This window comes from Peromyscus maniculatus, chromosome 15 (genome assembly GCF_049852395.1).
Source record: "Peromyscus maniculatus bairdii isolate BWxNUB_F1_BW_parent chromosome 15, HU_Pman_BW_mat_3.1, whole genome shotgun sequence".
NCBI lineage: Eukaryota > Metazoa > Chordata > Mammalia > Rodentia > Cricetidae > Peromyscus > Peromyscus maniculatus.
Genome location: NC_134866.1, coordinates 70538047 through 70550875, shown reverse-complemented (window position 1 = coordinate 70550875; position 12829 = coordinate 70538047). Strand labels below are relative to the sequence as shown.

At 41.8% G+C, this 12829-nt stretch overlaps 1 protein-coding gene across 6 annotated transcripts in view; it reads left to right on the top strand.

The window, feature by feature from the left end:
• Rasgrf2 (Ras protein specific guanine nucleotide releasing factor 2) overlaps positions 1–12829 on the top strand; it is a 223710-nt gene that overhangs the window by 94043 nt on the left and 116838 nt on the right. For all 6 annotated transcript variants that reach the window (XM_076552054.1, XM_015998983.3, XM_006980480.4 and 3 more), the window contains exons 10-12: positions 394–554; positions 1632–1698; positions 2181–2317. In XM_076552054.1, coding sequence (XP_076408169.1) covers positions 394–554; positions 1632–1698; positions 2181–2317 — 365 coding nt within the window. The remainder of the gene's footprint in view (positions 1–393; positions 555–1631; positions 1699–2180; positions 2318–12829) is intronic.

The window sequence follows — 12829 nt, the reverse complement described above, 5'->3', positions numbered from 1 at the left end:
TTGCTCCAGGAAGGATAAATTCCACTTACATTGATCAAACTATCTGTCATGTTCATATCTATAATTATACGATTCATAAATTTACTCAGTCAGATCATAGATGGCATCAGCATCTCAGTGCTTTGATTTGAAGCTGGCCTTCTTTCAAACTGAGAGTCCAGTTCGTAGATGAAGAATCAAGTTGAAATTGTTTCACAACAATGCTAGGAACAGCTTGTCCCTTCAAATACAACACAATTCTTTCCTCGGCTAGAATTGGGGAGATTCATTTGTTCCTATGGCACAGCAAATGCATCCTTGGTATTTTGGGGGACAGATCCTCATGTTTACTGCCCAGGGCATGGTCCCCTCCAGATTTTAACTGTCTCTGTTCTTCACTCTTGTAATCACCAGGTTCTCTCATTCAAGTACCTTCAGTCGAGAGGGGGAAGCTTAGTAAAGTCCGCCTGGGCTCCCTGTCTTTGAAAAAGGAAGGCGAGAGACAGTGCTTCTTGTTTACAAAACACTTTCTGATTTGTACAAGGAGTTCGGGAGGAAAGCTGCATCTGCTCAAGGTACGGCTTCTCCGTGGCTCTTTCCATTGTCTCCCCAGCTCTGAAGAGGTATTGAGGGTAATTTGATTCTGATTCGCCAGTGCCTGTTATTGTCATGAAACAGATTGCTGAGATCGTACAGGGAGGGGCAGGATGTGCCTAACAGCTCCGGCATTTACTTTGTCATTATTTGGATTGGAGGCAATAGAAATTTATTTTAAGTGTGCATTATCATAAAGAAGTATTATTAAAATCAAAATCTAGGCAAAATTATTATCACTTGACAACTACTGAGTCAGAGATCGCGGGTCCGTCCACCATAGTGCACTCACTGATGGAATAGTTGGCAGCTGCTCTTTATCTCACTGTGTATCAGGAGCCATCAAACTACAGCCTAACGCGCACTACCTGTTCTTAGTGATAGCATTCTATGTGCACATAACCTTTCACGCCCGTGGCTGCTTTCCCACTAAAATCACATATCTGAGGGCTCAGGATAGAAATGATGTGGCCCAAAGAACCCAAAATGTTTCCTATCTGACCTTTTGTCAGCAAAGTTTGCCAACTTGTTATTTATCGTCTGTTGTGGCTTAAAAACATTATTCATAGGGCCACCAAGCCCTATGGTTTGAGTTCAGTTCCCGGGACTCCCGTGGTAGGAAGAGGACAGATTCCCACCAGCTGACTTCTGACTTCCTCACATGTACCATAGCATTGCCTCATGCATACACACATGCATACATATAATAAAACAAATTTTAAAAATTTTACTCATACCATGACATTGGCCTTGTATTTCCTAAGACACTTCCTGGCTATGGCTACTCTCTGAAGTCACTGTGGGGCCATCTAATCTCCCATAGATGGCTTCCATAAATTTTACAAACAGTGGGGGCAAGAGCGAGAGAGTGGGAAGAATTCAGTTAAAGTTAAATGATTTTCATTTGCTTGTTCTGTGTAGTTTTGAACTCGGTGAAAAATTGTTTAGGATGTAGAATTGCCGTCTCTGGGGCAACCTGAATATTAAGTTTACAAAACAGAACTTTGCAAGCTTCACAAGACTGCCCACCTCTTCATCACCAATCCGTTTGTTTCCAGACAGGCGGCGTCCTCTCCCTCATACAATGCACGTTGATTGAGGAGCCCGATGCAAGTGATGATGACTGTAAGTCACGTCCCATCTCCTGGAATAGTGGTAGAATAAAACAGTCAAATTCTGCAGCTCTTTATCTTACATGGCTACGAAGCACTGTCCTTGGAGGCAGAAGCGATTGGAGCGCAAATTCTCTAAAATCACTTACCTGTTTAACCCCATCTCTGAGAACTGACATTCTGCAGAGCTTACATTATGAGAGTGTCTTTTTAGGGGCAGACCAAGAGGAAATGGGGTTTGAGTTAAACCAGGACTTCTATACATGATAGAAATTAAAATAAGCATAAACCAGGAAGGTTGGTTTGGAGTTACCTCCTGTCCTCAGTTTCTCCACCAGCTCATGCTCTAGGCCTTCCACATGCTCCGGAAGCACATCATTGAAATGAGAGTGTGGACTTGAATGCACGTGGGTCCCAGTAAGAAGGCTAGATGGGAGGAGCTATTGTTCATATCTCTTGCATTCACGTTAATCGTTTGCTTTATGTGTACTGAAGCCAAAGGTTCTGGCCACATGTTTGGACATCTGGATTTTAAAATCGTAGTGGAGCCTCCAGATGCTGCCCCTTTCACTGTGGTCTTGTTAGCACCTTCGCGCCAGGAGAAAGCTGCATGGATGAGTGACATCAGTCAGGTAACTGAGTGGCTCCACCCCCCCTTACCCCCCACCCCTGTTTGTAAAATTTTTCAGCATAAACATTTAGTGAGGATTTCTAGAATAACCATGTGCTCTAAGTTGCTTATTGCCACGTCGCTATACACTTGGATGGGCTGTTAGCGTTTTGTTGATGTTCTTTCTTCGTTATTTAAAATATGGTAAATACGATCAGTTTATTTTGTTTATTTAAAATGTGGTAAATATCACCAGTGCCTTGCTCAGCCATCATCAGAGAAGCTTCCTCCTGCAGCAGATGGGAACAAATAGAGAGACCTCCAGCCAGACAGTATGCAGAGAGTGAGAGGCCTTGGGGAACCCTCCCCCCAAATGGCATGTCTCCTCCAAATCCCTTCCCTCGGGGCTCAGGGAACCCCCATGACAGAAGAGCCAGAGAGAGGGGATGGAGGACACCAGGAGAGTGAGGCCTCTAAATCACCATGAGCCAGGCTCATATGAACTCACAGGGACTGCAGCACGCACAGGGCCTGAACTGGTCTGCGCCTGAACATTATGGCTTCCAGTTCAGCGTTTTTTATGAGATTCTTAAGTGTGTGAAAGAGTGGGTCTCTGTTTCTTGTGCCTTCTCATGGGCTCTTTTCCCTCTGTTCATTTGTGTTGTTTAATCTGATGCATTAGTTTTTATTCTATATTATTGCATTTTATTTTATTATTTAAAAATGTAAATGTTTTGTAGTTCCCAAGCTTTCTGCACCAGATGCAATGGTGTTGAACAGTGCTGAAATTGCCCTGTTAGTCATTTCTTTTCCAGTGACTCCAATGGCATTTTTTTTCTTGTCTATATCTGAAGTGGGAAAATAATGAGAGAGAAAGAGGAAAAAACAAAACAAAACAAAACAGCTATCAAGGGCTGTGGTGGAAATTTGCAAAGTAAAGAACTAAAGGAAACAGCCTTGCTAGGATGAAATCTGGAAATGACTTCCTGCAGTTTGTGCAGAAAAAAAATCAGGGAGCTGAGTGGCTCTTCTGGGATCTGCAAGGCTTAAGCAGGAAATCGATGCATTTATTTAGGCAATGACATCACTTGGGAATATGTCAAACTAGGTACAGCTGGACTTGATTCCTGCTCTGCGTGGATTTTGGCTCCATTTACCAATGTTGGGAGGAAGGAATTGAGTATAAGGAGGATAATTGAGTGAAATGCGGTGATTTGTACCTGTAATCTCAGTTCCGCAGAAAGCAGAGGCAGGAGGATGGCTTGGATCTAAGAGTCCCATACCAACATAGGCAATTAAGCAAGAACTCATCTCTAAACTAATTAGTTAATTAATTGATAAGATCTTTAATTAACATCCGGCATTTGCTTCCAACGTTGTCATTTGAAGAGGATTAGGGCAAACAGCAAAGGCATTCATCGTCACGTGTGTTGCCTTTTTTTTTTTTTCCTGAGAAGTTCATAGTAGTTTCCTCATAAGCTGTGAATGAAGCATATACTAAGGCCACAGTTCTTCAGCACCCTGAACTTTTCGGGTGACTTAGTACTGAGAGAGCAGTAGACAATACATGACCATAAAGTTGGATTTTCTTGGTTAAAACAGCTCTTTAGTTCCATTCTTATTCTACCCATATAATAGTATTTTAAAAAGAAAACAGAAGGAAAGACCATTGGCTTCATTGTGCAGGTCAGAATGGGGTTTGGAAATCTGTCTCTGGCGCATGGAGTTGGTGCTCAGACCTCAGCCAGGACTTCTCGCTGGTACTAAACACACTGCGTGGGTTGCATGTCTACCCCTCGGACTGTGTTAATGTGGGGTAAACAGAAGAGAAGCTGTGTCCTTTCTGGCTTCTAAATGGATGAAAATATGCGACCTCCTTTATTTTTTTTTAAACAAAATTACATTCTTAAGATGGTTAATTAATACTTTTATTACCTCCAATCTGCATTAATACTTCAGTGAGCCTCTCTTATTTGTAGAGAATCTCTGAGCTTATTAAACTCTAGGTCATTCCTTAATTATTCAAAGGTGTACTAAGGAATCACCATACGCAGTCAGGTGTTATTCGGATGTAGGGATAATGGTATTGAGACTGATTAGTAGGGCTGAAAAGGAAGTAGCTCACCGAGGAAAGACAATTTGATGGTGTTGTGAAGCCAAGAAGTATGCAAAGATGGAGAAAAGGAGGAATAGTCAGATGTTTTTCTAGCGCTTCAATCTTTCTATGATGTAAGCAGGGTGTGAGTTGATTATTGTCCTCTGACCTTCCCTATGGTGTCTAGTGGGCATGTGGGGAAGACGCCTGGAGTTCATGAGTGATTCCAAGCCTGGTCTTTTAAAGGGGGGGGGACCTAAACTTTTACCTGCTACAAGCATTCAGGTGAGACCTTCTTTCTGCTTAGACTATGGTTTGAGGCAGAAGTGTTCAATTTCCTCCCTGGTTCCTCCAGGTGCTGTGGTGGGGGTATTCCTTAGGACAAACTGATACTGGTTTTATCTGCAGCTGAAGAGCATTAATAGAAAGTTGTATCTCTTCAAGTGCCAGTGAAATCAATGCATTAAATTGCTATCTTCAATGACGCCTTGTCGTCATGTGACCTCACGGTTTCATTCATGCAATGCTACTGTGCCAAGTGCTATTCTAGGCCATTGTGACATAAAATGAGAAAAAGAGAAGATAGCAACCAGAAGTTCCCTTATATTGATTACATTTTTTGGTAAGAATACACAAACACACATGCACACTCACACGCACACGCACACAGAGTGCAGTAAATGGGGATACCATGTGGACATGTGATGAAGTGAAAATCGTTGCAGACAGAGGAAGCTGTGATTGCGAAGACTCTATGGTGAAAGGATGCTATGTTTTAAGGAGTTCCATGAAAGAAAGTATGACTGAGCTGGAGAAAATGGGACTAGCAAGAGGTCATGGGTCAGGGATCAGTTCATGGTAAGGGTAGGGCTTTGGTTTGTACTTAAAGTCAGACGAAAGCTATTAAGGGACTTGAGCACCTGGATTCCACAACTGAATTTAGGCCTTGGAAGGTCATTTCAGGTACTGTGGAGAGAGCAGATTGAGGTGGAGGCCCAGTTGGCACAGAGGGAGGGAAGGAAGAACGCTCCAACAGTCACCACAAAGAGGTGCAGAGAACCCACACAGCCTGGCAGCAGTGGAGCCGGGCACAAGGGTTCACTTTGAAGGAAGGACCAGTGAGATTTTATCATGGAGGAGAGAGAAAATGTTAAGTCAGGTAACACGAGAGTCAATGGCCTCAGCAACTGCAAGAACGCAGTTGTCAGCAGCTGAGATGAGCTTACTTTTGGGTGCATCGAGTCTGTGAATACCAATAGGGATTTGAGAGGAGTCAAAAGAGAATGGCATATGGGAGCTTTAGGAGAGATGCCCATGTAGAAGAATCTACATCATCCAGGGGCTAGTTCATGCTGTGAGGCTCTTGAAATCACTAGGAGAGAATGTTGATAGATGTGAGAAGATGGTCCTGTGATGTAAGAGAGGCCATAAGGAATAGCAAAAAGGACCAAGAAGGAGCCACAGGGATGCTTGAGGGATGGCCAAAGCTAAGGATGGCATCCAGGGAGCCAGCTAAAGAAAGCATGCAAGTAGGAGGGGCCTGTGTGAGGTTCTGCTGGGGCTCGATAGGGCAGTGAGGGTTCTGAGGTGCCCTTTGATCTTGGGGTGGAGTTGGAATGGCAAGTGGTAGGTACTGAATACTCTGTTGATTGGGCCTAACCTGCAGCTGGCACTCCCATATCTCAACTTGATTCATGCTATGCCTAAAGCATTTTCATTTTATGGGAGAAATCATACACATTCTTGGAATTTGTCAGCACCACAAGTATAGCTGAATGTATTTATTATTTGCAGCAAGAGCCTACCGAGAGCTTGAAAATGTCCTCTTTAATATTTTATTGTGCATGTGAAAAAACCTGGCCACAAAGATGAACTAGAAATATTCCCAGCATGCAGCACCATGCTGTTTTACCGAAGTGTTTTCTACACACAGCCTATGTTAGCATTACTGAAGGAGTTTTGTTCAAATGCAGCATTGAGAATCTAAACCCCAAATGACATTCGAAATGCCCTAGACTTAACAAGCTCTGTAGACCACTTCTGCCCAAGTACATAACAGAACCTCTGCCCTGAAGAATGACCTCTTTTCATCTCTGAAGACCCTAAAATCCACTCAAAAGTGATTTCACAGTTTGGCTTCAGTGGGTATTTATTATTGTTATTTTTGTCTCATTTACTTCTTTCTATATTCATAGAAATTCTCCATATCCATTTTTCTGATAACTATATGTGTGTGCATGCATAATACATATATATTCTAGCACATTAGTTTACCATTTTTATAGATTTTTCCAAATAATTGAGCACTGAGTATGTGTGCGGTTTCCCAATCTTAGGACTAATATGTAATATGGTGCTAACTCTGTAAGGAAATCTTTCCCCATTTCCAGGTCCCTCACTGATACATTCCCCCTGAAGAGTGTAAGGCAGGCAAAGAGGACATGATCATTTTAATGATTTCATTTAGCGACTCATGTCTGGCTACATTTCCTTCAGGAAATATGGAAGTCGGCTGCAGCAGGGGATATAAGTAGAGTACCTACCTCCTGTGTATGGTGTCCTAGGTTCGATCCCCAATATCACTACCACCACCCCAAAAAGCAAGTATTCTTCATGCCATCAATACAATATCTAAGTCACTAAGTCCTGCCAAATGCTAGGCATGGCATATCACCACATCTTCCAGTTTAATGGAAAATTGGGTTTTACCTTCCAGTGGTTTTAATTTACATCTTTGTAATCACCCAAGAGATTAGCATTGCCTGCTATTTCTACTTCCTGCCTGTTTATACCAGTTGAACACTAATTCACTGAAGTTATCTTTACAGACTAGAGAAACTGACATTTTCTTTCAATTCAAATTTTGAATACGGTCTCTGTTATTTTATATTTTACATTTTTTTCATCTTAGTTTTCTGTGGCTTGATTCGAAGCCACAGTGCTAAGCTCTTGCATGGCACTAACTATGCGTGGGTCTTCAGACAGCCACGCAGCTCCTGAGAAGGGAGACGGTCCCACTTTCACAGAAGGAACTCTACAAAACCTAAGACTTTCAGCTTTTTTTTTTTTCAGGTCTCTGTCCCCAAGGTTGTAATTTGAAGAAGGAACAATTACTTGACTGATTAATTACACCTTTAGTTGCACCAGGAGGGCCATAATTAACTGTTGGCGCCTTCAACAAAACATGCAAATAGCTAATGGTCTCAACCAATAATTCTTCCCTTTTTCATCTATTTATAGGGAAGGACTTGAGGCAAAGATTTGACCATCCTTTTCAGTGAAGAACGCTCTCTGGTGCTTGTCTCACTCACATGCATAATGGTGCTTTTAACAGATTTTGAACTAATTATGAAAATTGACTAAAATGAAGAATTAAAATTCTTTAAACTTCTTGGCTTGGGTGGAAAGTCTTCATTTTGTATCAAAGTTTAGACCTCTATGGAAAATTTGTAGCACACCGGTCATGCTTTCCTTCTTAAAATAGCTTCCCTGAAATCAATTTTGGACTTTAACATAAAACTGGTGAATTCAAAGAAAAGTGAACTCAAATACCTCTTCCTACTACCTGTAAGCCTTGAGACGCTAAAGCAGTGTGATGATGCAGTACACCACAGTAGAGCAGAGACATGTAGACAGAACCTGCAGACCCCAAAGCAAAAACAAGGAGCACTTCTCCAAACCAACTGTATCACAGATCCTGTGTGTGTGTGTGTGTGTGTGTGTGTGTGTGCGCGCGCGCGCGCACACGCGCGCGCGCGCGCATACAGGCCTATTATCACACAGACCTTAGTCAAGAGCTGATGTCTCAATGGGTAAAGGCACTAACTGCCAAACCTAGTGACCTGAGTTTGATGCAAGAGACCCACATAATGGAGCTGACCTCCACATTTGGGTGGGCAGGGCATCTGCACATTGTCTCTGTCGTCTCTGTCTCTCTCACACACCCATATAAATGGGAGACATTTTTAATGAGTTAAACTATAGGGGATCACTTTTACTATACTATTAATTTCAAGGTTTATTGTAATCCACACAAATTCAGTATGATATTAAAGCCACCCGACACTTTGCTTATTGTTTGTGCATTTCTTCTAAACTATAAAATTGTACTCATTTTCCTCATCACAGTTATTTCTCCCCAACACCTAAGATATGTGCTTCATACTAATGAATTCCCTTTCCCCTCAGAATCTGTGTGGGATTGATTAACTCTAGGTTCCACGAGATGCCAACATCTAGGGATGCTCAGGTCCTTTGTACAAAATGGAATATTTGCACATAACCTGCACACAGCCTCCTGCATCCTTTGAATCATCTCTAGACCACTGACAACACCTGAACCAACACTTAAAGTCAGTTGCTACGTCATTGCCACACTATACTGTTTAGGGAATAAAAGGAGAGAAAAAAATGTGCATGTATAGAGATGGAATTTCCCTTCAGTGTTTCTCACCCACAGTTTACTGAAGAATGGGTGCTGAGTCCAGAGATACAGAGGGTCTGTTGTTTATACCATACCTTCCACTTGTATACATACTTACATGTGCAAATTCTATTATAATTAGCTTTTGTCTAAAATGATACCTTTTTTCAGTGTTGCATTATTCAAAGCCCTAAATAGAAGTAAAACCACTCCTCTGTTATGACATGATCCATCCATCATCTATCTATCTATCTATCTATCTATCTATCTATCTATCTATCTATCTATCTATCTGTCTGTCTGTCTGTCTGTCTGTCTGTCTGTCTGTCTGTCTATCTATCTATCTATCTATCTATCTATCTATCTATCTATCTATCTATCTATGAATCTATCTATGTATCTATCTATTTATCTATCTAATCTATCTATCATCTATCAAATTTGTCTACCTGTCATCTACCTATCATTTATTTACATAGCATCTATCTATCTGTCTTCTACTTATCCCTCCATTTGTCCATCCCATAGATGATTGGATATTGTACAGAATTTGTCAAAGACCTTTTGCATAAGTGAAATATCACTATTTATTATAAGCACTTTTGAGCTATGGGTCCAACTACCTGTATATTATTATTATTTTTTTGAAACTTGGATGTAAGTGAAAATTTCTTTTCATTCCTGTTGAAAATAACTTTAACGCTCTACACAGCTAACTGGAAAGATTTATAAGTGGAACCTGACCTTGGATGAGATGTCTAAAAATTGTCACATAAATTTCTCCTCTTGGATATAAACACTTATCTCAAGTTGCAGCCCTGAGTAGCAGTTTCTCACCAGGACTGCCAGCCCGCAATTAATGACACCGAGACTTATTGTCAATTATGAAAGCTCGGCCTTTAGCTTAGGCTTGTCTCAACTAGCTCTTACAACAGATTAACCCATTTATATTAATCTATGTTCCATCACGTGGCATTCCTTCTCTTCTATCTTGCACCTCCTGTTTCCTCTCCATGTCCCCTGGGGTCTCGTTGGCATAATCTGCATACCTAGATTCCTCCTCTTCCTCTCCCTCCCCAGAAATCCCACCCATTCAGCTCTTTGCTAAATCAGTCAGAAGGAGCCTTAGGCAGAGACATATCTTTACAGTGTCCACAAATATTCTGCAACACAGCCCTGGCAATGTGGAGAATCAGACTGATTTAGGACTAGCTATGGAACAGAAACATTTAATACATAGATTCAGTAGCATAAACAAATGTAACACACAGCTGACATGTACAGGTAGGAAGAGAAATCTCTAATCACAAGAAACAAAAGATCTGAAAACTTGTCATCCAAAGACCTAGAGACGGAGGAATGGCTGTAGATGGAGGTTGGCCCTTGTCCCCAGGAGAATTAACAGTATTAGGGTGCAAGAGAAACCCTTAGACCCATGATTTCTTTATTTTTATTTTATGTGCATTGGTGATTTGCCTGTGTGTGTGTTTGTGTGGAGGTATTAGAGCTCCTGGAACTGGAGTTACAAATAGTTGTGAACTGCCATGTGGGTGCTGGGAACTGAACCTGGGTCCTGTGGAAGTACTCCCAACCACTGAGCTATCTCTCTTCCCCCTTGCCACCCACCATATTGATAATCTTAAAGTGGAAATCACAAACCTCAAAATGACAAGTCTTTGGAAGTTCATTAAAGACAATAGTTTGATCACAGCTCTGGTAACACATTTATGAGGAAGTTATCTGAGTACAGCCAAGGCAGCTGAAGGAGATTCAGCAACAGAGACCAGCATTGGAAGGTTTGAGAGAGGCTTTGAGAGATGAGAGAAAAAGGGAGATGCAATCATCAAAGTGAACATGAGTAGGCATTATTATAAACACGGAAGGTACGAGTCATCAGATTAAAGAAATGTGCTGAATCTCCAGTTTCTTAAACTCTTGTCTGGACAATGAGCAGAACTGAAGAACAAATACCAAAAGAAAAAATTCTTAAAACTACTTTGGATAGCTAAAAGATAGAATGGTAGAAACATTTTCACAAGGAGAACCGTTTAAGTTTAGTCATTGTATTTTTGTTATAGCAGAACATGGAAACCTCTTAAATATGGAAATATGTCTGTTTAGACAGTAGGATATATAGCTGTTAAAATGCATCAATGAATACAGATAAACTGAAATAAACCTGAAAGCAATGTTGGATGAAAAATGCAAACATCTGTATGAATTTAAAAAACACAAATAATTATATATTGCAATGTAGAGATATACTCAAGTATAGCTAATATGACTAGGAGATAAGAAAAAGTGAGTGTCCTGCTTGGTTTTATTTTTTTTCAACTTGACATAAGCTAGAGGAACCTCAACTGAGAAAATGTCTCCATACAGAACACCTGAAGGCAAGTCTGCAGGGCATTTTACTGATTAATGGTTGATGTGGGTAGGGTGATGAGCTCTGGGGCAGGTGGTTCTGAGTTGTATAGGGAAGAATGCTGAGCAAGTCATGCTATAAAAACCAGTAAGCAGTGTTCTTCCATGGCCTCTGCATCAGCCTCTGCCTCTAGGTTCCTGCCTTGAGTTCCTGTCCTGACTTCCTCTGATGATGGAATGTGATAGGGAAGTGTAATCAAAACAAACCCTTCCCTCCCCAAGTTGCTTTTGGTCGTGTTGTTTTATCACAGTGGTGGGAACCCTGACTAAGACAGAGGGTACCACTAGCTCGGCATGGTGCTCACATCTGAGTGGGAGGAGCCTAGAGAAATGGAAGAATAATGGGATTTTGCTGTTAATGTTTTCTATCCTTAAAAGAAAAAGAACGACCTATACAAATACACAAATGTGTTGGTAGCAGTTAAGTTTGGGGGGTGGCTGGCATATGACTGTCTCATTCTTTTCTGGATAGTTGAAATACATCATAAATATGAATAAAAAAATATGAGGCTGGAGAGATGGCTCAAAAGTTAAGAGCACCTGTTGCTCTGGCAGAGGACCAGGATTTGGTTCCCATCATTCACATGGTGGCTAACAACTTCCTAACTCCAGTTCTAGGGGATCTGGTGCCCTCTTCTGGCCTCAGCAGGCGCCAGGCAGGCATAGAGTGCACTTAAGAACATGCACACAAAACACTCCTACACATAAATAAAAATAAATAAATCTTCAAAAAAATTAAATAAAGATAAAAAACACTAAGATGACAAAGATCTATATTCTCTTTTTGTTTACATCTCTTAATTTCCAAAAATGTGAATTCCTACTTTTGCAAAGAGAGAGTTGAGAAAAGAAGGAAGATCTTGTGTTCTATTTCCAGGATGAATAGTAATTTAACTAAATAGTTAAAAATTTACACCTTCTTGCTTCAATTTAACCTCCTTTATAGAATTACATGTTTCTTAAGAAATTAAGTTTAGTTCAGCCAAAGAAGTGTCCCAGTGCACATCTATCAGAGGTGAGAAAAAAAGAAGTACTTCCCATTTCACAGATTCCCCACAGGGTTTCTCTGTGGAACAGTCCTGGCTGTCCTGGATCTTGCTCTGTAGACCAAGCTGGCCTTGAACTCACAGAGACCCGCCTGGCTCTGCCTCCCAGGTACTGGGAATAAAGGCGTGCGCCGCCGCCGCCGCCGCCGCCGCCGCCGCCGCCGCCGCCGCCGCCGCCGCCGCCGCCGCCGCCGCCGCCGCCGCCGCCGCCGCCGCCGCCGCCACCACCACCCAGCTAGTTTCACAGAATTCTGTAGCATTCTGAGTGGTGCTAGGTTTGGTCAAGAGTCTCTCCTTGTGCCTCCTGCTTCAGTCTGCAAAGCCTTCCCAGGTCCCGAGTAACTCACTGTTCCTGGACCAGTGATGCAGTAGATGAAAATGGGGTGGGGGCAATGCTTGTTCCTTATGCCCAGGATGGAAAAGGACCCTATGTTGGCTCCTTGGAGTGGTCTCGTCTTCCCCTTTTGTCATGGGGACCACACATGACAACTGCTTTGGTTTCTATAGAAACAGATCTGTTTCCTAGGCAAGGGAGCTGGGAGGACT